The sequence below is a fragment of the Macrobrachium rosenbergii genome, chromosome 25 (genome assembly GCF_040412425.1).
Source record: "Macrobrachium rosenbergii isolate ZJJX-2024 chromosome 25, ASM4041242v1, whole genome shotgun sequence".
NCBI lineage: Eukaryota > Metazoa > Arthropoda > Malacostraca > Decapoda > Palaemonidae > Macrobrachium > Macrobrachium rosenbergii.
Window position 1 is genome coordinate 36,290,738 of NC_089765.1, and position 23,890 is coordinate 36,314,627.

Below are 23,890 nucleotides of genomic sequence, written 5' to 3' on the forward strand. Positions count from 1 at the left end.
ATCCCCCTTCTTGAAAACACCAATACTCTTCCCATCCTATCCTCCTGATTTGCCAAAATTACTAGCTTAGGTGGTGGAGGTGGAAGTGATGAAAGAGAAAGGCAATGTGGAAGTCATAGCATACCAGTCTGAATGGTTTCACAGCTACCTCTTATGTATAGAGAACCCAACCAGGGATTGGAGACCTGTAATCCTCTCAACTTTGAACAAGTATGTCCTGCAGGCTCAATTGAGAAGTATTTCTGCCTTGTCTGCAATGAGACAGTTTCCCAATTCAATGCCTTGTGCTTCAGAATGGTGACAGATCCTCAGTTGCTTGCCTGGGTATTCATCTTTGTCTCAGTCTCAGTTTGGGCTCGTTTGAAGGGTATTCATCTACTGTGATACCTGGATGATTGGTCAATCTTGCTGTCCTGCAGGGAACGTCTCCTTTGGGACAGAAATAAACTTCTAACCTTTTGTCTTAAGTAGAAAATATAATCAAATGGGATAAGTTCAGTCTTATGCCCAAGCAGCAGATAAAGTATCTAGGCACGTTCTTGGACTTTGCAGTAATAAGAGCCCTCAGAGAGGTAGCTTGACTGGCAGGTGGTCCCCAGTCATCTGCTGTTGTTGGAGAAGTTCACGCCTCATTGGCAGAGTCACCTATGGTCACTCCAGTGACAACTGATGTAACACTCATCCACTCTCTTGAGATCCTCTTCACAACTCAGGCCATTGAGAGTGAAGTCAGAGAGGCCAATCATGGTGGCTAGATAACAGAAACTCTTAAAAAGGAGTTCTACTGAGCTCCCTCCTTCTGGAAATGCTTCTGTTTACAGACACACTTAAGAAAGGGTCTGGCTTGCACCTGATGGGAATGGAATGGAATGGAATATAGAGTTTAGGCAAAGGCCAAGCACTGGGACCTATGAGGCCATTCAGCGCTGGAAAGGAAACTGAGAGTAGGCAGGTTTGAAAGGTGTAACAGAAGGAAAACCTTGCAGTTGCAATACGAAATAATTGTTAGGAGAGGGTGGATAGCAAGATGGAAGAAAGATAATATATATGGAGGTACAGTAAAAGGAATGAAAGGGGTTGCAGCTAGGGGCCAAAGGGATGCTGCAAAGAACCTTTAGTGCACCTGATGGCGAGTCTGTTTCATGTGTGTGGACAGAGGATACACCTCATCTGTACATCAGCATCTTGAAAATGCATTCAGTATGGTTAGTACTGCAAGCATTAAAAGAATGTATGAAGGGGCACTTGCTAGTTTTGATGAGTAACAACATAGTTATCGTAGTCTACATCAGCTGTCATTACAGATACATGAGCAGGAAGCTCTCCAAGCCATCAAGTTGTCAGCCAGATACGTTCCAGGCGGGTGGAACATTCTGGCAGATCAGCTCAGTCATCGGGGTCAGGTAGTGAAGATGGAGAAGTCCCTACACCCCGAGTAGTGGACAGATTGTTCGATATATGGGGTTCTCCCATGATTGATCTGTTTGCAGCCAGATTTATCAGAAAACTAGCAGTCTTCTGTTTCTCAGTCCTAGACCCATGGACAGAGCATCTGCTCCACAAATCACCAACTTCCTTATTTACCTTTGCCAAGAAAAGTGCCTTTTATTTTCTCCAGTACAAAGCTATTGCTTTGTACTAAAAACACTCTGTTTCATGTTCTGAAACAGAAAGAATTATGTAACATACAGCAACATGTATAGATAAAGTAATGTAAATACGTAAAAATGTAAAAAACAATACATATTACTACCATCTAAGAAAGTCTGCTTACACTTAACAGATTTATGTCAATAAACAAAACATAAATGCCTTGGGGTATCATTCTACCAATGCTTGACAATCAATGGAAAATAAACAACAATAATGTCATGAACATCTTTTATTTATTATGTTTGATGTTATGAAACGCACGTGTTTCAGACTTTGATCCTAAAATAAACTGACTATGTAGAAAACTTAAATAAATACAGCCAATTTTTATATATTAAATAGACAACAGGAGCTTCTTTTCAATGTATTTAAATATAGAACTGGTTGTTGCATATAGCATGAACACTAAAAACAATCCTTATTTTCCTAGAATTAGAAAAAATTAAAACCTATAATATAAAGTACCCTATGCTGCCTATATGTATATAGGATAAAAAACAGTTTCCATTTAATAAAATTAAGATTTATAAATATGAATTGCTCTGAACCCAAAACTGATTGTTAGTTTTCTATTGGCAAATTAACTTCATCATTAAATTCAGATAGATTTTACTATTGGCTAGGTCTTCTGTAAGCTACATTCAGACAATGGGTGGTAAGGGAAATAGGCACAAACACTAATGACCCATTTACAGTAACTCGTTATTATATCTAAAAATACTTTTAAACTTTTACGACTTCATTATTATAGTCTTAGCATAAATTTACTTGCTATTAATGCAAGCAAGTAAATTCCTCTAATGACTTGACCTTAACTATGTGAACCTAGTTATGTTACACACTGTCTGCACCTCTTAACACATGTATTCCTAATTTGTTGTACCATCAATCAATTCTTCCTGGTTAAGTCATGCGCAGTAATGATATGGCTACAGGGTAATATAAAGCCCATGACTTACAAACATTCTCTATCAACTTTATTGCGTTCCTCAAGTGTTTAATAATACCAGGTACCAGGATTTTTATCTCACCATATTACCATGGTATTCCAATTTGATATCTACCAAACAAAGAAAAAATTTGACAGTATTGTCTATGAGGTAAAATGATCAAAATCAAGTATCTAAGTGTAAGTATTCCTTACAGATTAAGTATTAGGCAGTGTGTAAGCTGAAAATTAACCAGAGCAATAAGGGATACTTTAAAATAATGTACAAATATTTTATACATCTTTACAAAATAAGCTGAGTGTGACTCAATATCTATACTGATTTAAGGTACTTGTCATGAATAAAAGATATATTTTTGTCACTTGAAAACTATATACGGCATAACAAACAATATTTTACATTATTAGCACTGTCACAGAGCAAAAATATGATAAACTATCTTACAACACAAAAAACGAGCATTATCTTAGCCATCACAAAAGAACTTATATATTAAGATTTCCCAGAGTTCATTTACCTGGGCAAACAAACTTTTCAGCATTACTTATAAAATACTTGACCACCTGATTTTATGTAATACTAAGTAGATTTCAAGTCAGCCCCACGTAAGTCTAGATTCAGTTTGTAACAAAATTAGTATAATTTTTATATGTAAAACAAGATTGTTGACCTAAGTAAATATGAATTACTTTTTACAGCCTAGCCATTTGGTTCATTAATGGACAGACAGGTAATTGGAACAATACTACTCACAGCAACTAGAAAAGTATCAAAATCTTCAAAACATCCTATATTTGCTCTTATAAAATCTCACATTACAACCTATTTGTAAATTTCATCCAAAAACTATGAGATTCATTCCTAGTACAAACTTAAGGTCACAAGTTAAGAAGTTAACACGATTCCACAAAACTAGCTGGAAAGAGGCCAGTCTTCCCAGTACGCTGAAGAGTACCTTTATACCAACCATCCTCTCTCTTCTTGTGCACATAAATAATGTCTCCAAGCTGAAGTTCTAATTCATATTCACTGTTTGGAGGGTAGGGAACTATACATCGAAACCTGGGTGAGAAAGAATTATTTAAAGCAACATTGTTTTGTTTCAGCACTTCCAACAAGGATACACAAACTCATCACACAAAAAACAAATTCATGGGCTACAAAAAACCAATGAATTCTGATTTTTATCTTATGTTCAAAAATTGAAATTAAATTATTGATATAACTGTCTATATGAAATACAAACTGACACACTAGTACTCAAAAAGGTAGACAAACCAATAGGGTATTATAAGCAGAAAGAACTTTGAAAACAAGGAAGTTGAAGACTTCTCAGTGGAACTGACAATTTTTTCATCTTGCAAATTTTTATCAAGATTCTTTTTAAGGCAAATATGCCTAAACAGTGTAACCAATCATTAACACTCATTCAAATATCCACCTTATCACTGTTCTTGTGTTTTGCTACTCACTAAGTTCTTGTGTTTTGCTAATCACTCACTTCTTCCCATTGCTTGGAAAATTTTATTCCTCAACCATTTCACCTACAGCAGCCTATAAAAATCTACAATAAGGATAGCACTTTAAAGTGACGCAACTTAAGTTGGTCACATTGTCAACTTACTCATGGATCTAGGATCTCACAGTTCAATTTGTTAGTTCATTACTACTCAAGTAATTACTATCGGTTTGAAAAAACCAGTCACCTCATCCTACACAGATTTAAACCAAAAGGAATTTGAAGTGATTACTAAGTGGCAATATTTTTAAAGATATTACAGATTCAGTACAGTCAAACCTAAATAACCAAGTGAAGAACCAATATTTGCAATTTTTTTCTCATATGGTACAATGCAATTTCTATTAAGACAAGGACATCTCTAATGGCAGCCCTAACAATTCTAGGATACAGAATATCACCCAGAAAGAAGGGTGCTGCTTATTTTCTCTTTTATACATGGAGAAACAACCACCGGGAGAAGATATCTGTAATTATCACTCAATTTTATCACCTATTCATCATCTTTTTTGAGAATAAATACAGATTTCCATTACTTTACACAATATGGTTATTTCATTATAACACTGGGGAAGGAGAAACTGTTTACCACAGTAGGTGGCCTGACTGTTTCATAAGCTGGCTGAAAGGATACCCATTAGTATAACAGGAGGTTTGCATTTAATCTTAAGGAAAATGAACAAAACATTAAGTCCACTTCCGTAATAACTCACTCCAGGTTTCAATACCAGCTGCCCAAGACACACATGCTGAGCTTCATTACCACTACAGCAGAACTCATCAAGGTTTAAAATCAAGCTTAGCAGGAACCTGTTATACAGTACTATCTAGAATACAAGCCCACAAAAGTCTGTGAGAATTGGCTATCCACAATTAAGAGAAGACTGACCTTCCCCAAATGGTTGGAGAATCCTTTTCTAGCTGTATTTTAGCATTTGAACCCAGATACAAATTCAGTAATTTTAACATGTCATGGGATTTGGATTCACATGTATACTACCAGGAAAATGAATCCTTATTACTTCAGTGTGACAGTGATAGGTGTCAATAAATGCATCTGTAGCAACTCCATACAAGTCAATCTTATTGACAGCATTCTGGCAACAACTCCAGAGGTCGTTGATGCCACAAAATTAAATTAATATACGCTGACTAAAACAAATTAGCCAAAATGTGTAAACAAAAATCCATAAATGTGAATCCATATCAAATGACAATGGATTCACATCAAAGTTCTTACAATTTTTAAGAAATTATGCACTGAGTTTTCTTCAGTAAAACTTGGCACTAACATTGTAGGAAAAAAACTGTCTTGTTCACACTAAATTTCGACAGTCAATCATAAAATGTCCAGCTGTCTGAGGCACCAAACAGTCTTTACAAGAATGCTGAGGGCCTATAACAGAAAACTGTACACTAGCCTGTGCCAACCTTAGTCAGCAAAGCACCAATTCTCTTGATCTTTTCATATCTAGGTATTTCTAAGGATATGTGAAATTTGATTTCTTTCTCTTTTTGATTTTACAGCTCCAAAAAAATTTTTCCAAGCACGGAATTACTGGATACACATCTTTCAACTTGATACAAATCTTTCATAAGGAAAGGAATGTTATTTCCAATGGTGGTGCTGACTGCTTCCTTAGCTATGAAGTCTGCTTTCTAATCTCCTGTAAACATTTCACAAATGTACCCTGCCAGGGGCCCAAGGTTCTCATTTATCAAAGTTTTGTTGTCTTAAAATACATGCATTGCAGCCTCAAGACGGCCTCAGCCCAAGTTTCAGAGACTGAGAGTTTTAAAAGTCCAAGTCACTGCATTCTGAAGCCATGAGAAAGAGAAACCAGTCTCAAGATAATCATCTCTCTCACAAATATAACCCTTACAATCAGGATCAAGCCAACAAAACCTAATTATCAACAGCAACTCTTAAGAGGTACCATGTGGGCTTTATGCTACAATGACAGCCATAACCTTACTATGAGTTTAACCTGCTTTAACGTATGATCTAAAGTGAACTTATTTTAATGTTGAAGTGCCACACCATACACTAGTAAAAAAGAGCTTGACTGTAAAATGAGAGAATGGTGCTCCTGGTAGGATTACTGGTGTTCAGAAGTTTATAAGGCTTAATGGTACTTTAAAAAGCACTGCACCATTGCCTTAGTTTTTTTTTGTCTTATATTGTTATTGTGTGTATGTATATTATTTTATCTTCATTTTCTTCCTTTTCACATAGTCTGTGGAAGCTTCATTTCCCAATCACTGGCCCTTCAAGCTTGTTCTATAATACTTGCTTGCTTTGAATAAGCATATGTGGCATCACATATGCTTCTTCAAATACATTCTCATGTGCTTGCCCTTCACAAAACTGAATAGGCTCTTGGTCTAAATTCTTTACAATATAACAAGTCATTGACACCATATATCAGCCCATGCTTAACAGCTTAAGATAAAAATGGTAAACTACTCAAAACATTTACCTATAAATTACCAATAAGGTACCTAGGAAATCCTGAGAACATACACCAAATATCAATTCTCCATCTTCTGCCATTAGACATGTTCATTATACTGGAGTCGGAGAGAATTATAATCTAAAACACTGGTTGGTATATTGTATAACAAGGTAAAAGTTTTTTGACAGTCTGTGTTCCTTCTCAAATACAAAGCATAACATTTCAAGTACAGTAAACTTATGGCCAGTTTTATAACAGTTAAAAATTTAAATGAGCCCTATACAAGTAGATATCTGCAAACTGTGGCACAGAAAACATTAAAGGTTGTACTTCCTTATACCTAGTATGTCACTACTTAGCAATAATTTGAAGGCATTATATATAATACTTTTAACTATCCCGACTGGTCATTTCTGCTTCTCTATGATGTGTTTAACAATCACCAGCTTCACTACACGCACACACACACATGATGGCCAGCAATGAGCTCTCCACATTATATAAGATAATAATCTCAGAAACAGCATCTGCATAAGAAACACAAAATAAATTTACACAAGGTACAGTACTTGATGGATTTCCTCACAAATGTTCTATTTATGTAAACTGATCTGAAAAGATAAATGAAGAGTACCATGATGGATTCTCACGTAAAAGGAGGCCTCAGAGGTTTTGTAGTACTGTATAAGTAGATTAATATGAGAACTGAACTAGCAGGCAACACAAAAGCAAACTGTATCTGCAGATTTATACTTCCTGGACATGAACTTTGTCAAATTGTAATCATCATCAACCCACACTCTCCCTACTGTCTTCCACAGTTTACGTTAGTGTTAGTAGCAAAAGAGTGACCACTAACTTCCAACCACACGTGAAGATGCTCCCATAAAAGGCATGAAAACCAATGAAACAGCCTGATGTCAAGGAACTCCCTCTTGCAGTTACATGCAAAAGGCACAAGAGATACTGGTAGTCATGCCTAATACGGAAGAACATTTGGGAGAGTGCTTCTATTTATTTAAATGACAGAATTTTATTTGCCTGGAAAAATGCTACTACTGACAGCTTGTCTGTGAGGAGTATTTTTACTAGAAAGACTGCCAATAAGTCTTTAAGACAAAGATCGGGCCTGTACCATATCCAAGTAGAATTAGTGTTTCCAGCAATACCAATAGATGAATAATGAAGCAGGGGCATTCCAGTAATTTTTTTTAGGTTATAACTAGCTGACATCCAATTCTGTCCATGCAATATTAATAAAAATGGGTATAAAATAACAGAAGAGATAGATTTTAAAGGTCAATAACTTATGTTTTTAGTTACTGCATTTTAAAGCTTTTACACACACATGCTGTTATATGATTATAATCATACTGATGCTGACACATGATTTATGTCATGCTTTACCACATGGAAACTGAAACACTGGGTATAAATCCTGAACAGCGTAAACTTTATATCAAAGAAATTTCTTACTTTAACAATGAGTTCCATTTCATAGGTTGACCTAAGTTTCTCCACTGTCGTTAGCTAATTTACCATGTAGCTGTGTTCTGATAAGGATTTTGAGGGCTAAACCTTTATACCTAATGCATACCAAATAAAACTTAATTTTGCATTAAATTTTTCACCTTCATTATAATTTCATAACTTTAATGGAAATTAAACTAAAAGTCTATCTATAAATTCATCAGTGTACTGCCAATTCAAGATATTTCCGAATAGTATCCAAACAGACCATAGTTACAAGAATAGTGCACCCAGTCCATCAAACTAAAATTCTGAACTCTCATAAGGTGGCCCAAGGGTATGTTCTTTAAAAAATTAAAAAAATTATATCTATCTATCAGTTTTCTAAACACTAAAATTGCACGGCTGAAATTGAAAATTTGACCAACATATTTTGAAAGATTTTAGATTTATGTCATTCATTGTCCAATGAAATCTGGGCACTCACATAAAATATATTTTATTTTTAATGTACCTCTTGCTCTTCAGACAAGCATTGGGTTATGAGGGGTGACCAAGGTTAGACAGGATACTGTTCCACTCCCAGAAGGGATAATGCAAACTTTGCATGACTTTCTTTCTGTATTGACTGTCATGGCCCTATTGTGGGTTGAATCTAACTTTAATATGCTCTCCATTCACCCATTCCACAGTATTTCTGATGGAAAAACATTTTTCAGAGAGTTTCATGAATGTTTCAAAAGACTTCAATTTTTTCTGCAAACTACTTAGGATCCTTTGAAAAATGAATCTGTCTCCCCTGGATCTTTTTACTCACCACCACCCGCACTGTTGATAATCCCAGCACATTCTTCATGTCATTTTTTTTCAATATGATGGACTAAAACTATGTCATAATAATTTGTGGGATGATTTATGTTTGATATAGTAATAATTGGTGTGACCTCTGAATTTTTATCTACTAAATACGCTCAGATATGGACCTCTGAATTTTTATCTACTAAATAAGCTCAGATAGCAAAAGTATTTCCTACCTTTCACGAACAAGTGGTGCTGGCTGCTTTGTGCGACGCGGAGTATCATTTGAAGTATCACCTGTAGTCTGGATAGAAGCGGGAGGAGTAGATGAGAGTGGTGGAGGATGCGTAATGCCCACTCCACTTGTATCTGGATTGCTGCCAGCCCTTAAATGGAAATAAAATAAAAATTACAGTACAACCAATGAAACTAAATATCTACATATAAAAATGTAAACAACATATTTACCTAAAAGTCAATACTCTGTTAAGAATAGGTAAAGGTTAACAAAAAAAAGAAAAGAGGCTGAGTGAATTTCTGTAGTATATAGTACAAAAAAAAACTACATATAAGCATACTATATACAGTACTGTGTATATGTATATGTGTGTGTGTGAATAATCTATTTTTGGTGGCTGCTGTGAGTTCTGAGGAGTTACCCTTATGGTCCCAGTATGGGGCTCCATAAGACAGGGTGACTTATATAAAGAATTTTCTCACAGCTGGTTTAAGCAGGAATAGTGCCATTGTTGGTAAAATGATGGAGTATAAATGGACTCAAGGCAGAAGATTCTTTATCCTGCCTTACAGTGAATATCCATTAAATACCATTCACTCTCCTCCTATAGATGTGGCAATAGTCACACAGATTTTCCAATCACCACCACTTCTTACCAGGTCTCATAAAGAAAACATCCACCAAATATTTCCCAGCCTTTTTATTATGGAATATCTCAGAAGTACCACAGCACTGGAGACCCCTCACTTTCTGCTAGAGCGCCTATGGGGCTGGGATTTACCATACCACCTACTGGCACACAGTGCAGTTAAACCACATTCTCAGGACAGTACTGTTTCGGCAACACTTGTCTCTGATGACCACCTTGAAAACTTGGAAACTTCCCTGAACAAACATTTCCAAAGAAAACCAATGAGGTGCCTATGTTCTGGATGTTGTGCAACTTAGGAAAAATGGGAGGTCTACCTTTTTAATAAGGGACCTTATGATCATTCTTGGTTCTTGCAATGAGAATGGCTTATTAGTGGTAGGGTAAGAAAAGAATACCATCTGGGATGTTTACCATGACAGCTAGAAGAACCTGGAGTAACCTGACCTGACGGGCATAATGTCTCATCTGTAATCCTAAGCTCCCACCAAAAAATGGATTTTCCCTTCAAGATGGTTGAAAAGGCTATCTTTTGGAGCAAATGGGTTGCAGTCATTTGGCTAGATAAACCAGGAGTGACCTGACTGGACTGGACATAATGGCTTATCTGTAATCCTGAGCTCCCACTGAAAAATAGTGGATTTTCCCTTCAATAGGTTCTCATTCATAGCCAGGAATAAAAGCCATGGAACAATAGCAAGTGACGGCTAGGTATACGGATGACAAAGCACTGTCGCCTCTAAAAGAGCTTGAATTTGTTGATCTGAGCTCCTGACACCAATATGGTCGAAAAGACCACCTTTTGCAGCATAGGGATTGTGGTAGTGCTGGGACCGACCACTGAACTGAGGAGACAACAGGAACCAAAGAACCTTATGCAAGGACAAGTAATACTCTAGCCAAGGATTCAGAAGCATGCTTTTGTGCCAACCAGGTAGCCATGATTCCCTTGCCCATGCAGGCAGTTATACACACACACACACATGCCTTGACACTGAGGAGGCCATTGGGAGTTTCATGAGGTAGCTGGAAGATTTTAGGGACATGTCACATCAGTTTCCTGGAATGGATGACCATCTTTCTTTCTGTCAAAAAACTGAAGCCTCCAGAGAAAATATACACTTTGTCGTCCTTGACAATACGACATCAATGATGTGTTCAAGAAGCTCAGCTCCTGCTCAGCCCCCTCAATGCACTCATGCTGCCTTTCCTACAGATGGCTCAGACAAGGATGTGGCAACTGTCACCAATCCATCTTGCAGGTTTGTTCAATGTAACAGCAGACTTCCTGTCAAGGCAGACAGCAGCTTCAACCAAGTAAATGTTGGGCAAACCCTCCTTTCAAGTGATTACAAGGATGTTTCCACATCTGGAGTAGACCTGTTTGTACACAAGAGGACTATCAGTTTCCAGTGTGTTTCCAAACCTGGAAATTCCAGCAACAGCAAGAGATATATTTCTAAAGGACTAGAACAGATGGAGGACAATCTACCTCTTTCCTCCATTGTCCCAGACTTTAAAGGTTTTATTCAAACTATTAACTTTCAACAGAACTGCCTACCTAGAAGTCCCAAAATTGCCCCAACAGTCACTGATTCATTCTGCTGCAACAACAGGAAAACAAAATCAATCCCACTGCCATCTCCATCTGCTGTTCTATCCCAGACAGAAGGAAGGAAAACTGTCTATGAGGAGTCCTTTCTAAGCTGCAACCATCACATGTGGAGTCATCTATGAGGAGTCCTTTCTTCACATGTGGGTTTCCTAACCTGATCTACCAAGAAGATTATTTATCTAAAACATTACTTGGTACCTGGTGAAAAAACTACAAACCTCATCTATTTGACAATACTAGTCTGCATGGAAAGTGTGATTGGATTTCCTATACTGTGAGAGCCTGGCTGGAATTTCAGCTGAAACCATTAACTGATCCCTGAATAAGGTTTTTCCACTTCTGTCATCTCCTCAATTTAATGGTCCCATTGCAACTATAATGCATTGGCATCAAGGGCAGTGTTCTAGAGAGCCCTGGCATCCAGAGCCCTGATCAGTGAACTCAGCCCTATCAGCCTCGGACACTTACTGCTGTCCCTTGGCCTGTCTTTCCTGGCTAAATGAGGACCATTTGAAGAGCAATCTCTACTTCTATGGGAACACTGTATTTCAGATAAGACATTATGCAAAGTCCAATCACTCCAGGTTTAATCTACATGTCACAGCTAATGTCTCAGATAAGTCCTCTTTTCTTACAGCTTATCACAAGCAAGTCACTCTCCCTGCATGGTCTTTGAATTCCTAGTGTCCCTGATTCAAAAGGTGGATCTCCACCAGCTCTCCTAAGCCCTGTGACATTCAGAAGGTGAGCACATCGATGCCTATCTTTGCAAATGTTTCCTCTGAAGTATTCTGAGTTTACAGGGTGGTCATCAGAGGCAGTGTTCCCCAAACAATATTGTCCTGAGATCAAACATGTCCTTTCCTGAGGAAAAAGCATGGGAATTTTTGGTGGGTATTTTTCTTTTACAGACATGGTGAGTAGTGGTGAAAATGACTGAACTGTGCATTGTTGCAAAATCTGTTACATGGTGAATAGGAAATACTAAGCAATTGCTAAAGACAGGAAAAAGAATCAGTCTATTTATACTCCAACAGTATATCAAAGGCATTACTCTGACCAAGACAAGCTATGGGAAAATTCTTGTCAATGGCTGGCCTTTCTTATGGAGCCCTTGGCAGGAACTTAAGAGAAATTCCTTTGATGAACAGTGGCTACCAAAAACAGGTTTTTCCCCATATCAAAACCTGTTGTTTTAGCAGTCTGATTTCTCTCTGTCACACAAAGGGCACCCTATTTCCTTTGTATCACTCTTTTTCTATAATTGCCACATCTTTTTATTCATCATAATTTCATGTATTCTAGTTAACTCTTCAGTGATTGGTCCTTTCAGTTGCATTTACAAAAATGTTATTTCTGTCAGTTTCGCAGTTTTACCATTTTGACCGTAATGGGTTTCCTCAATCTTCTGCGGTAACTTTTCTGTTTGTCACTCATGAGTCTAGTGAAAGTGGCAATGAATTATAATGAGACCTAAGATGCCAACAGAGTACGGACATAAAATGACTTGGTTACTACTAGTATGCAAATACTGTAGTGGGTTTTACCATTAAAATGACCAGAATGACCCTGGTCTGAGTCCAGATGAAACAGGTACACACATTAAATAAGCATAGCAGCTATATATACAATAAAGCAATATACTCCACATAAAACTGCAAATCCCTGGACAGGTAAAAACAGGCTACAAAGTACTGCATCAGTTCCCTTAATGTTTTAGACAAAAGGCATATGGCAGTATTCAGCAAGTGGTACCTGGCAACTATTCGCCATGGACAGGGACACAGAGACACCACCATTCCAAGCACAGATGATGTGCCTTGGTGACAGCTTTTCAGTCACTCATTAACGGATATTATGCTGGTACTCACCATCCTGGTAGCTGAGCTATACCATTCCCATTTAAAGGAAATTAATATGACAAATTTTGAATTAATTTGTATTTTTCATAGCTAACAACCTATGGTCTTAACATCATAAGGATAAAATCTAGCACCACCTAGAAACTGGTAAAAATACATATTAAACTGTAGAACAAGGTATTGGTGGCAATGGGGTTTGGCCAATCAGATGAGAGAGGAGTCATCTGCCGACCTTGCTTCACACAAGAGCGTTGTGACACATCAGTTTCTTCCAGCCCAGGGAAAAACTTTGAGAGGTGGCAAGAGGTGGGCCATGTACGTTAAGACCGTAGGTTTGTTAGCTATGAAAAATACAAATTAATTAAAAATTTGTCATTTGTTCATATGTGGAACAAACCTAGGTCTTAACATGAGGATAAACTCACCTTTGGTGGGATGAAAGGAAAGTCTTGAACTGACTGGAGGTTCAGCATAACTGGTCTCATTTCCTGGTTATGCTAAAGAAGAGGAAGGAGATGTATGTCTCTGACTTGTCAGATAAAACAGTTTACCAAACAGTCAAACTACTGGGCTATATACACAATGTGGAGGAACACTGTATATGGAAGTTAAAGAGCTATATCTGTTAAAACAACAACCCTACGTTAGCCACCAATTTGTTTGTTATCGTTCCTCTCTCCCCTTGTCAGACAGAGGAAGGACTTGCTTCTGCAAGGAAATATTCATGTACAAATAAATTTTCTCAAACAGAATGACCACTCACTAACCTGTATCTAACCACTTCCAGCTCATGACGGATCAATCTTCCTACTGCCCGTGGGTAGAGAAGAAGGGGAGAAGGGAAAGGAAAAAAGACCAGTCATCTCATTCACTCTCACTTTCATAGCATCATCTTAGGTAAGATACAAACTGTCCCGCTAGGAGCACTGGATGAGCTACACAACCTGCTGAACAGCTACCACCAGACCCAAGGAAGCAGTGTCCAAGGACCTGTGGGCAACGTACCGAAGACAGAAGGATGTGAAGGTGGTCTGACGAAGCCAAGTACCAGCCTTCAAAATCCTACGAACAGATAAGTTCTTAAAAGCTAATGAAGGACCTAAACCTCTAATTTTGCATCCACTGTGTTACAATGCAAGGTTGTAGAAGAGCTATAAGCACGTCTAATAACCTCACAGAGACAGAAGGAGATAGTATTCTTGGACACTTCTTTCTTGATCCAGCCTGTGCTTACAAAAAGTCCTCGACATCCTGGCCTGAGGTAGCAAGCCCTTTTTAGGTAACCACACAGCGCCCTGACAGGACATAAGAGCGATTCGTCTGGGTTGTCAACAAAATCTTCTAAAGAAGGGATGGAAAAGGATTCAAATCTGTCATCATGACCCAAAGGATTTTGAGTCTTAGCTACGAATTCTGGGACAAATTTGAAGGCTATGGACACTCTCTCTCCCAGGCTGAAGTCGAGAAACTTTTGGGAAGAGCAATGGATCGGAATCTGGAAGTAAGCATCCTTCAGATCTATCTTAAGCATAAAATCATTGCTTCTGACAGGTGACAGGGCTGTATGAGGAGTCTCCATCATGAATCGGGTCTTCCTGATGAACAGGTTCAGGGTCGAAAGGTCTATCATTGGTCTCCAATCGCCTGTCGCCTTGGGGACTAGGAAAACCCGACTGTAGAATCCTGGAAAAGGATGCTTGACTACTTCCATCACTCCTTTCTCCATCATTTTCCTCACTTCCTCCTGGAGAGCTAGAAACTTCGGAGAGTCCTTGGCATGCGACAAGTGATGGAGGGCCTGCTCAGAGAGAGAGGGAGAGTGATATCAAAGGGTAGTAGATATCACACCCATAGAACATATACTACCCAAGATTCTGTTTCGAAACTCTGCCATGTAGCCCAATGGCTCGCCACGCATCCTCCCACTAGCGGCAAAGAGTAGGAAGGGGCGCCTACTCTACCGTTTACCTCCCCTGGCCCTACCCCTGGCTCCTCTTCCTAGTCTAGAAGAGTGGAGCTGAAAGGGCTATTGCTGAGGAGTTTTCTTAGTAGATGATTGGGCAGGTGTTTTTAAGTCAAAATATAACTCAAGATTCCATTCGCTATTTTCACTGGATTTCATCATAATACGAGCTTTACATATTTATCGTTTATTGGCGTAAAAATAGCAGTAATATGTGTTCTTTCATGCCCATTAGTTTTGATTAAAATACTTCCTCTCCAATTTTAATTATGGTCGAGTTTCATCCATGCTGCCGATGCACGATAATTTATAGTCATTAGCAGCTTGAGCATTGTTTTCTCAGCTTCAGCTACAACTTGCAGTTTAAATTTAGCAGTATATTTCCTTGTTGATCTTTTATCCATACCAAATATGGGTATAATGTAATAATATATCAGTCCTATTCTACTTAACTTCATTTGTACTATAACTACGGTAACTGTTTATTACCGTACGATGGTTGAAATACAAGCAAAATGGCTGTTGTTATCTGATTTGGTTATAAGCAAAACAACAGTTTCTTGTTCGGTTGTTTATGGCTGTAGACATTTACGCAAGAGTATAATGTTACTAACAATACTTTTATCATTCTCTTTTACCCTCTTAACTAGAAGATGGGATAAAGAGATGGAGGAAAAGGAGGTGGTCTATTGTAATTTGGTCTCTCTCGCTGCCTGATTGTACGCTGCTGCCTAAGACCACGGGAAATTTAAAAATATTTTATAAATATTGTTGTATTGGTATTAACTGCTTACCCCATCGAATTATTGTAAGGCAAATTATCATAACTCAAGCACTACCTGGGTACCAGAGTATTTTAATAGTTTTATCACAAAAAATGCATTTACTCATGAAAATGACATGAAAATAAAGTAATTACTGAATATTTCTCAGTGAAAAATACTGCAAATGGGCAAGTTTTCAGTGAATAATGCGTATATATGTTCCATAGAGAAATCCGTGAATAGGTGAGTCCACAAATCGTGACACCACGAATACGGGGTATTTACTGTAACCCAAATATTAGCATTTAAATGGCCCAGGTAAGAGACAGCTTTACCACCAGACTGTAAAAGTCTAATATAAGGGGCACTGTCTTCTGAGCCACCTGATGCAGAGGAAGATATTTTTGCCACTGCTGTAGAGCATAAGTCTAACCAAGAAACAGTCTGAAAAGCATAAGAGGCAGTCAACTCCAAGGTAGCTGCTTCCTGATGAGTGAGGGAAGGACCCTCCAACCTAATCTGATCTAGGGTCAAACCAGGGCCTAAACAGACCATATCCTTGGTTGATTTGTCTTTGGTTAAGAGCCACATTAGGGGTTGAATAAAACCGTTTATGTTGAGAAAGTGGAGGAGGTTGACTGAAGAGAATTGCCACGCCCAGAGACGAGAGAATTCACATGGCCTAAGACAGAATTAGCATGATTACAGCAAGTTGATTCCACCCCAATCTTTACATCCTTCTTAGGACTGAGTAAAGCTTCTATACCTATAGGGAAATCTGAAGAAGTTGTTGCTACTCCATGAGAAAGATTATTGTACTCATGAATGAGTTTAATGACCTCAGCATATGTTGTAATAAATTCTTGGTTTCCAACATCCTATACCTCCTGGACGCAGGGTTAAACTCCATCTATCGGGTCAGACAAATGAGGGATAGCATTATAACTGAGGTGTAAGCCCTCTCAGGTCCTAAAACCCTCTTGGGAGCTTGGACACCTGATGATGACGATGGTAGTCTATCTTGAGGGTCATCTCATTTACAAGAGTGAGAGAGTGAATTTCCACTCCCATGTGACAGACGTTTGTCGATATACAGCCGTATGTCAATATACAGCCGTGCGTCAATGACGTCAAGTCTGCGGCTGAGTGAAATCGAACTATGATCCCGATTTCTCCTAGGAGATTGAGAACAAGAGAGAAGTCGAGACAACGAGCGAGGCTGAACAACCGAAGATTCGGACTATCCGCACGAATGTGCTGGTCTTTACAGACATGGGAATGAACATGGCTGTGGGAGCTGTAGCGACGACCATGTGGCCTCTTTGGAGAGCGCCACTAGAAAGGACTTCTGGAACGACCGAGTCTATCAGCACGGATGTGTGAGCTAAAGAGAGAGACATTATCTCTCATCGGGTAATCCGAACAAGGAGATCGATGAGGAGACAACAGCCGACGTTGAATACACATACGTGTAGAACCACTCACGTCCATTGTAGAACTGCGGGAACCCGAAGGTAAAGGATGAACTTCAGAAGACTTCTCCACACAGGATTTCTTAATAGGGGCTTTATCATCCTTCCTACGAATATGAACCGGGACATCGGGGAAGACAACACTGCTGTAGATTTCCCTGTGGCAGAAACCTGCTTGGAGATTAAATGAGGGACGAGAAGCGGCTGGACGTGACAACCCACAACACGGATACAGCCGCGATCAGGAGCAGGAGACCCACGTACATGGTCAGAAGGTGACAGAGAAGAAGAGACAGTTCTAGGTCTTCTTAGGCGAGGAGCAGCGACAAAGTCCTTAATCCTCCAACATCTAACGGGGGAGGACCGGACAGGAGAAGACAACGACAATGACGAAGATGATGATGGAGAAGGCAGAGACGGAGACCTGCACAGCTTCTTCTTAACACGTTTGTGCTTCTCCTGGAAAACAATGTCAACTCTGTCGACTGCTGCTCAAATGAGAGCATCAGAAGACAGAGCGGGAGTAGAAGTTGCCACAGCAGGAGAAGGCTCGAAACTCTGAGATGAGAGCACTGCTGACAGATGAGAAGTCACGGATCGTAGGCCTATGAGGAGTGAAGAGAGCCGCTGAGACGGGAACTGTCATGGCAGACAAGCCTGGGAGGTGAGCATGAGTTGTTACTGCAGATGTTGACTGAAAATAGTGGGCAGAGTACACAGATGACTGATGGGGCAACACAAGGACCAAAGCTCCGGGCACCACAAGGGGTAGAGCAGCAGGGCTGGCAAATGTCATCGCAGATGACACAAGAATGCGAGACGACAGTAAATGGGATAAAAGGCCAGCCAAGGTTGGTACTCCTTGTAGGTCTAGAGAAGCCCAGATGTTACCCATCTTCTGAGCCTCCGAACCTGAAGCAGCAGAACAAGATGGCACTGCCTCCCCACCTCCTGGGGGGGAGGGGGAAAACTTCCCCCCCACAAGAGAGCAGGGGCAGCAAGAGATGAAATCTTTTGACCCCTCTCCCAAAACTTCCAAGATGAAGCTATGGAAGAATGGGAAGGAGTAAAATCTTTCAAGGAAGAAAAAGAAACTAGAGGAAGACTGGACAAGAAAGGGAACAAGGAGGAATCTGAGAAGCAGCCAGCCATCGAAGGAGGAGAAAACCCCTTCCAAGATGGTGCCTCCAACTTTCTCCTATGCTGTCTCTTCTTGGCAAAAATCTTCCACTGCTCAAGAGGCCAAGAACAACATTCAGAACAGGGATTAGTAATATTACAAACATTAGATCTGCATCTGCTGCAAGTAGAATGTGGATTGGTCGAAAAAGAAGCCAGAAAATGAAAGCAAGGGGTAACCACCAACCCCAGGACATTTTCTCTGAGGCTTAGTACTGGAAGGCTGAGATGAGTTATGGGTTTGCATTATCAAATACAAAGCAAATCACACACAAAAAAGCACTAATGCACAAACACACAAAATAGCACTGATTCACGACACAAAAGGGCAAACCAAAGAAGGTAAACTGGCAAGAAAACACCGGCTTCTGGAAGGAAAGGCAACATCACGTCCTTCTAGCATGGTAGTAAGGAAGAAACTGATGCATCATGGAGCTCTTGGGTGAAGAGAAGTCATCCAGCTGGCCAAACCCTGTTGCCACGAATACCTTGTTCACAATTTCATATGTTTTTTTACTGGTTTCCAGCTGGCGCTAGAGGATTTTATCATCACATTAAGACCTAAGTTTGTTCCGCATGTGAACAAATTATTACTGTTTCACTGTTTTGACTTTTAAAGTACTGTGGTACAGTATTAATTTTTTTGTGACTCAGCCTCTATCATACTTTTTGTCTAGAGAGGGTTTTTATTTCAGCACTCAACATTTGTATTTAATCTGCATACATAGCATTAAAAAAGAAAGCTGTTTATTAAATTTTGTTCACTTATCATAAACAAAATATATAAAGATGTTGAATATTAACCCATTAATGTTAGTCTATGTGCTACCATTTTTGTTTATAGGCATTGGGTGCTATTAGGTTTATGTACGTAAGCAATTTGGGTGCTATTGGATTTTTATAATCAATAATATATGTTTTTATAGTCGTTATGCAAATATAAAACTGATAACAAGTGCTGAATGACCTCCTAGAAATGTCCATTTGCCCTAAATTTTAAGAAGTACAACCAAAAACAAAAAAATAATGTACGGTCGACCCCCACCTATTCGCGGTTCCAGATTTGCGGATTTCTCTATGGAACATAATTATACAGTACACATTATTCACAGAAAATTCGCCTATTCGCAGTATTTTTCATAGATACATTCACAAATTACTGTATTTTCATATAATTTTCATGACTAAATGCACTTTTCTGTGATAAAACTATTAAAATATTCAGGTATAAGCATTTTTAGAGGGTTTTTTTTGGTGTTTTGAACTTTCAACATAGGTACTTATAAGCGTTTTGAGAGGGGTTTTACGTATTCGTGGATTTTAGCTATTTGAGGGGGGGTAGCGGTAGGCATCCCCCACGAATACCAGGGGTCGACAGTATTCCCACATATAATTAACATTAATAATCTTTTGGCTAATATTATTAATGGTGAGTATACAGTTGAACTGAAATGTAACAATAGGAAATTTCATATGGTAAAAAAATAAACTAATTTTATCTTCCATAAATCCTTTCCAATATAATAAAACAGCATATTACATGATAATTCGACAGATCTGTTCAAACATAATTACAGAACAACAACAGTAAACTGTGTATATTCCATATAGTCAACAAAAGTGGATACTCTCATAGTATTGGTCTAGCCAATTTCAATTCATAAATGCTATTCACATCCCAATATTTAGTATAACCTAAAAGCACCGATAACTCCATTCAAACATCTAGACATTCACTTCACTAGGATATCACATACATCATTATCATTCCTTCTAGACCTAAGTGACTACCATTAAACCATTCATCTGTGGAGGAAATAATCCAAATTTCCTTAACTGATATATCTGAATTCCCCTTCACATTTGTAAAAATATTCTATATCAATTCTATGTTTTTATATCTAAAATAAACTTGGCAATATGTAAGATATCTAAATTGGTCTACATACACAACAATCAGCATTGCAAATGTGCCAAGCAAAACTCACACTTCACTGCATTTTACTACCTATCAGTCAAGTGAACTGTATACTATTAGTTTAAGTTACAATTTATATAATTATCTCTTATTTGCTAATATATGCTAACTAACTTTCTTTCAACAGGAAGACCTTTAAACAGATGATAATCTGATAACACACCATTGGTAGGACTGTTTATACCTAAACAATGAAATATTTCATAATGATTTGGAAACAATAAAGAATCTGCATAAAACAAAACTTTTCTTGCAGTTTTATTTTTACTTATTTTAGTGTTATAGACTGGTCTTCACAAATTCCCACTGACCATATGTTCTCTGTATTTCACAATTAGCAAAATCTAAAATGATAAAAATAAGAATTTAACTTTAAACTGCAGTTTTTTTCCTACACAAATATGAACCCTTGGTCTTTACATATGGATAATTTTTGGCAAAGCTGGAAAGTTACGCTTTTGCAAGACAGTTATGGTAACAGTTACCTATGGCAGACAGAAATACTGCCCACCCAACCGGTATGCATTCACTCTCTTCAGTTTTACTTTTGGCCACACTATCGACAAGACATGCTTTTCTTCTCTGTCCTGCTGTTTGGCCTTTTTCCTCTTGTATATTTTACATTTGTAATTTGAAGTACTGATTTGGATATGTTGAAACATTTGTGTATTTTGATATATTAAGACATTTCTATGTTTTATTTCTATGTCTCCAATGACATATTTACTTACTCATACTGCGTAGTAGGCTTAGGTGTGGAGTTTTTCTCCCTTTATATCATTGTTGTTGCTTCTCAAACACCTTCTTCTAGGTGTATGTTTAATTATTTTCTTTTTTGGACACGTTTTGATTTAAACAACACAATTTCTGGGAACGTGGTAATGTTAGTCTTTCAGATGTTGTGTAGATCAAGACAGTCGAGACATTACGGGTTCGTGTTGCAGCTGAGGGTTTCATGCAAGAATTCGTCTTACTTAACATAGCAAGCTTTCCTCCACTCCCTCAACACAAATGTTAATGGCTAAAGTTCTACGATTGCATTGGTCCCGACTACATGCTCTGGACCAGTCAGAATTTACCATCTAGTCTCTTTCCCGTCTTGGGGGGATGTGAGTTGTACAGCTCACTCCCTTCCCTTATATACAGATATATTTCTTTTCCTTTCTCTCAGGGTGGGAGGTTTCTTCCCTTCCTGAGGGGGAAATCATATTATTTGTTTCTTTTCAGGCCCTACAGTTCAGAACTTTTTTGCCTCTGGACTTCCCTGTCATCTTCTTGTGCAATAGTTGTCAGCCCTGCTGCTCGCCTTGAAGTCGGATGGTGGGGCGTTGGACTCAGATCCTGGGAGCCCCTCTACATTCTCTTCACTCTCCCAATGTTGCCACTTCACGTATTGGTGTACATCGCCCAACTCGTTAGTTCTGTAGTTTGGATTCAAGCCAGATCTGATGGCAGTGTGTTCCTTTCAGAGCCTGGGAGCCCCTCTACGTGGTGACTTCTAGGGGTTGTTCTCCTCCTGAGTTGGTGGGGCAACTCCATTTTGTTCTTCTTTTCCAGGCTCAGATGCACAGTTTACATTGTCATTCAGGGGTACCAATCTTGGACGGACCGCTTTTCCGATGTAGCCTTCGTCTGCTTCTGTGGCTTCTTGTCTCCGTTCCAATGTTTTGTCATCCAGGGCCCTTCACTTTGGTTACCCTTTTATCATATGTATGAAATAAAATTATTTTATCACCACAATTTTTATTAGAGTATGATTAAACCTGCTCTTACATGTAGTAATTTCTGCTTTTGTAAGAGTCATCTGCCCCAGTGATGTCACAGATGGGATTGTGACATCATGGTTAATTCTTATTACATCAGCCAATTCCTCCAACACAATTTAGATCAATCAGGTTGTTCTTTCAAGAGAAGTACGACCCGTCTTCAACCATCTCAGAAGTTGGGGGTTTTTGGGAAGAACTCTTCGCTGTTTCCTCTCACGTACGTGTACTGTTGTGAGGCCCTCTGGTTGCAGTGGAAGAATGCTTTCATCATTGTCGTCTTCGCTGCCTTCTTTCGGTGTTGTCCCTCGTCTACGGACATGGGTGTCTCTCTGAGACCCTGCAACTCAGAGCACCATGTGCAAGGTTTTCCTCGGACACGGCAAGTTGAAGAGGTAGCCTGTGTCATCGATACTAGTTCGGGGAATATAGTTCCGGGGTGTTTGGCTTTGGCCGGGGGTTCGTCTCGAGCAGGAACTCGGTTTTCTTCGGAGCTCCGAGCCAACAATTCTCACCAGATGGTTCAAGATAGAAGCAGCTGTGAAAAGTCTAGCAGACATTCCAGCCAGAGTTGATACACTTTTCTTCGTTGGACATGAGAGATTCTGGACGTTTCGGGACATGTTTCCAGCATAGGCTTTGTCGCCTCGACCCTCGCATGTTTGTGACTTAGTCACCATAGTTCCAGATATCCACACACGTGACCTGGTTTGACATTCATCTCCGTGTTCAAGGACGTACAACCAAAGAAGTGATGCACTTTCCTTTGATGTACGTGAGGTATTCTGCATGTCCACGGACATGTTTCCACCCTGGGCCTGTTGTCGACTCAGTGTTCGGACGTCCATGACATTAGTCACCATCCTTTCAGAACCCCTCCCTTTGATCTTCTGCAAGATTCCTGTCAATGTTTTTCTCAAGGGTCCTCATCACTTGGCCTGGGACGTGATACTGGGGACAAAGGACCACATGTCTGTACAAGTCCTTCATATGGAAGGAAGGATGTGGAAATGTTTTCTTCTCTGGATTATATACCTGACCGCAACCCTACTGGTCGAGTACAAGGTCTAGAATACCCTGGAAACATACGTGGTCAAAACTTTTCTACACATGTATGTGGTTGAGACTTTTCTACACACATTCTTGTTTCCATGAAAATCACGTTCACGTACGTGACCGTGACCCTGATGTCATGTACACGGTCTTGACTGGCCTGTACAAATACTTGGCCTGACTTTTCCACACGTTCCTGCTACCTTGGAAGTTCCATCCCACCTGTCGTTCTCCTGCTTGTGTTTATCAGGTACCCAGAAGGAACTTCACTCTTTGCGAGGTTCATTTTCTCGCTCTTCTGTGATAGTCGACTTCCCATGTCCCCGGACATGCCTCTTCAACTCGAGGGTTGGTGCACGTCCATTTACCCTTGTCCATGGTTGTGACTTTATCAAGTCCGTCCGAGAATGTGACTCTTAACATGTCCGCAGATATGACTCTTCACAATTCCAAGGACATGACTCGTCAAGAGCAGGGAACGATGGAAGCCCTTTGGAAGATTTCCTTT

General features: G+C 39.2%; 1 protein-coding gene across 14 annotated transcripts in view; it reads right to left on the bottom strand.

Annotated features, from left to right (window-relative positions):
- Nucleotides 1–1,867: 1,867 nt before the first annotated feature.
- The window catches only part of POSH (Plenty of SH3s), a 235,756-nt gene continuing 213,733 nt past the window's right edge, over nt 1,868–23,890 (bottom strand). For all 14 annotated transcript variants that reach the window (XM_067127349.1, XM_067127346.1, XM_067127343.1 and 11 more), the window contains 2 exons: nt 9,083–9,232; nt 1,868–3,665 (listed from right to left, as the gene is read on the bottom strand). In XM_067127349.1, the coding sequence (XP_066983450.1) occupies nt 3,497–3,665; nt 9,083–9,232 (319 nt within the window). In that variant the 3' untranslated portion in view covers nt 1,868–3,496. The remainder of the gene's footprint in view (nt 3,666–9,082; nt 9,233–23,890) is intronic.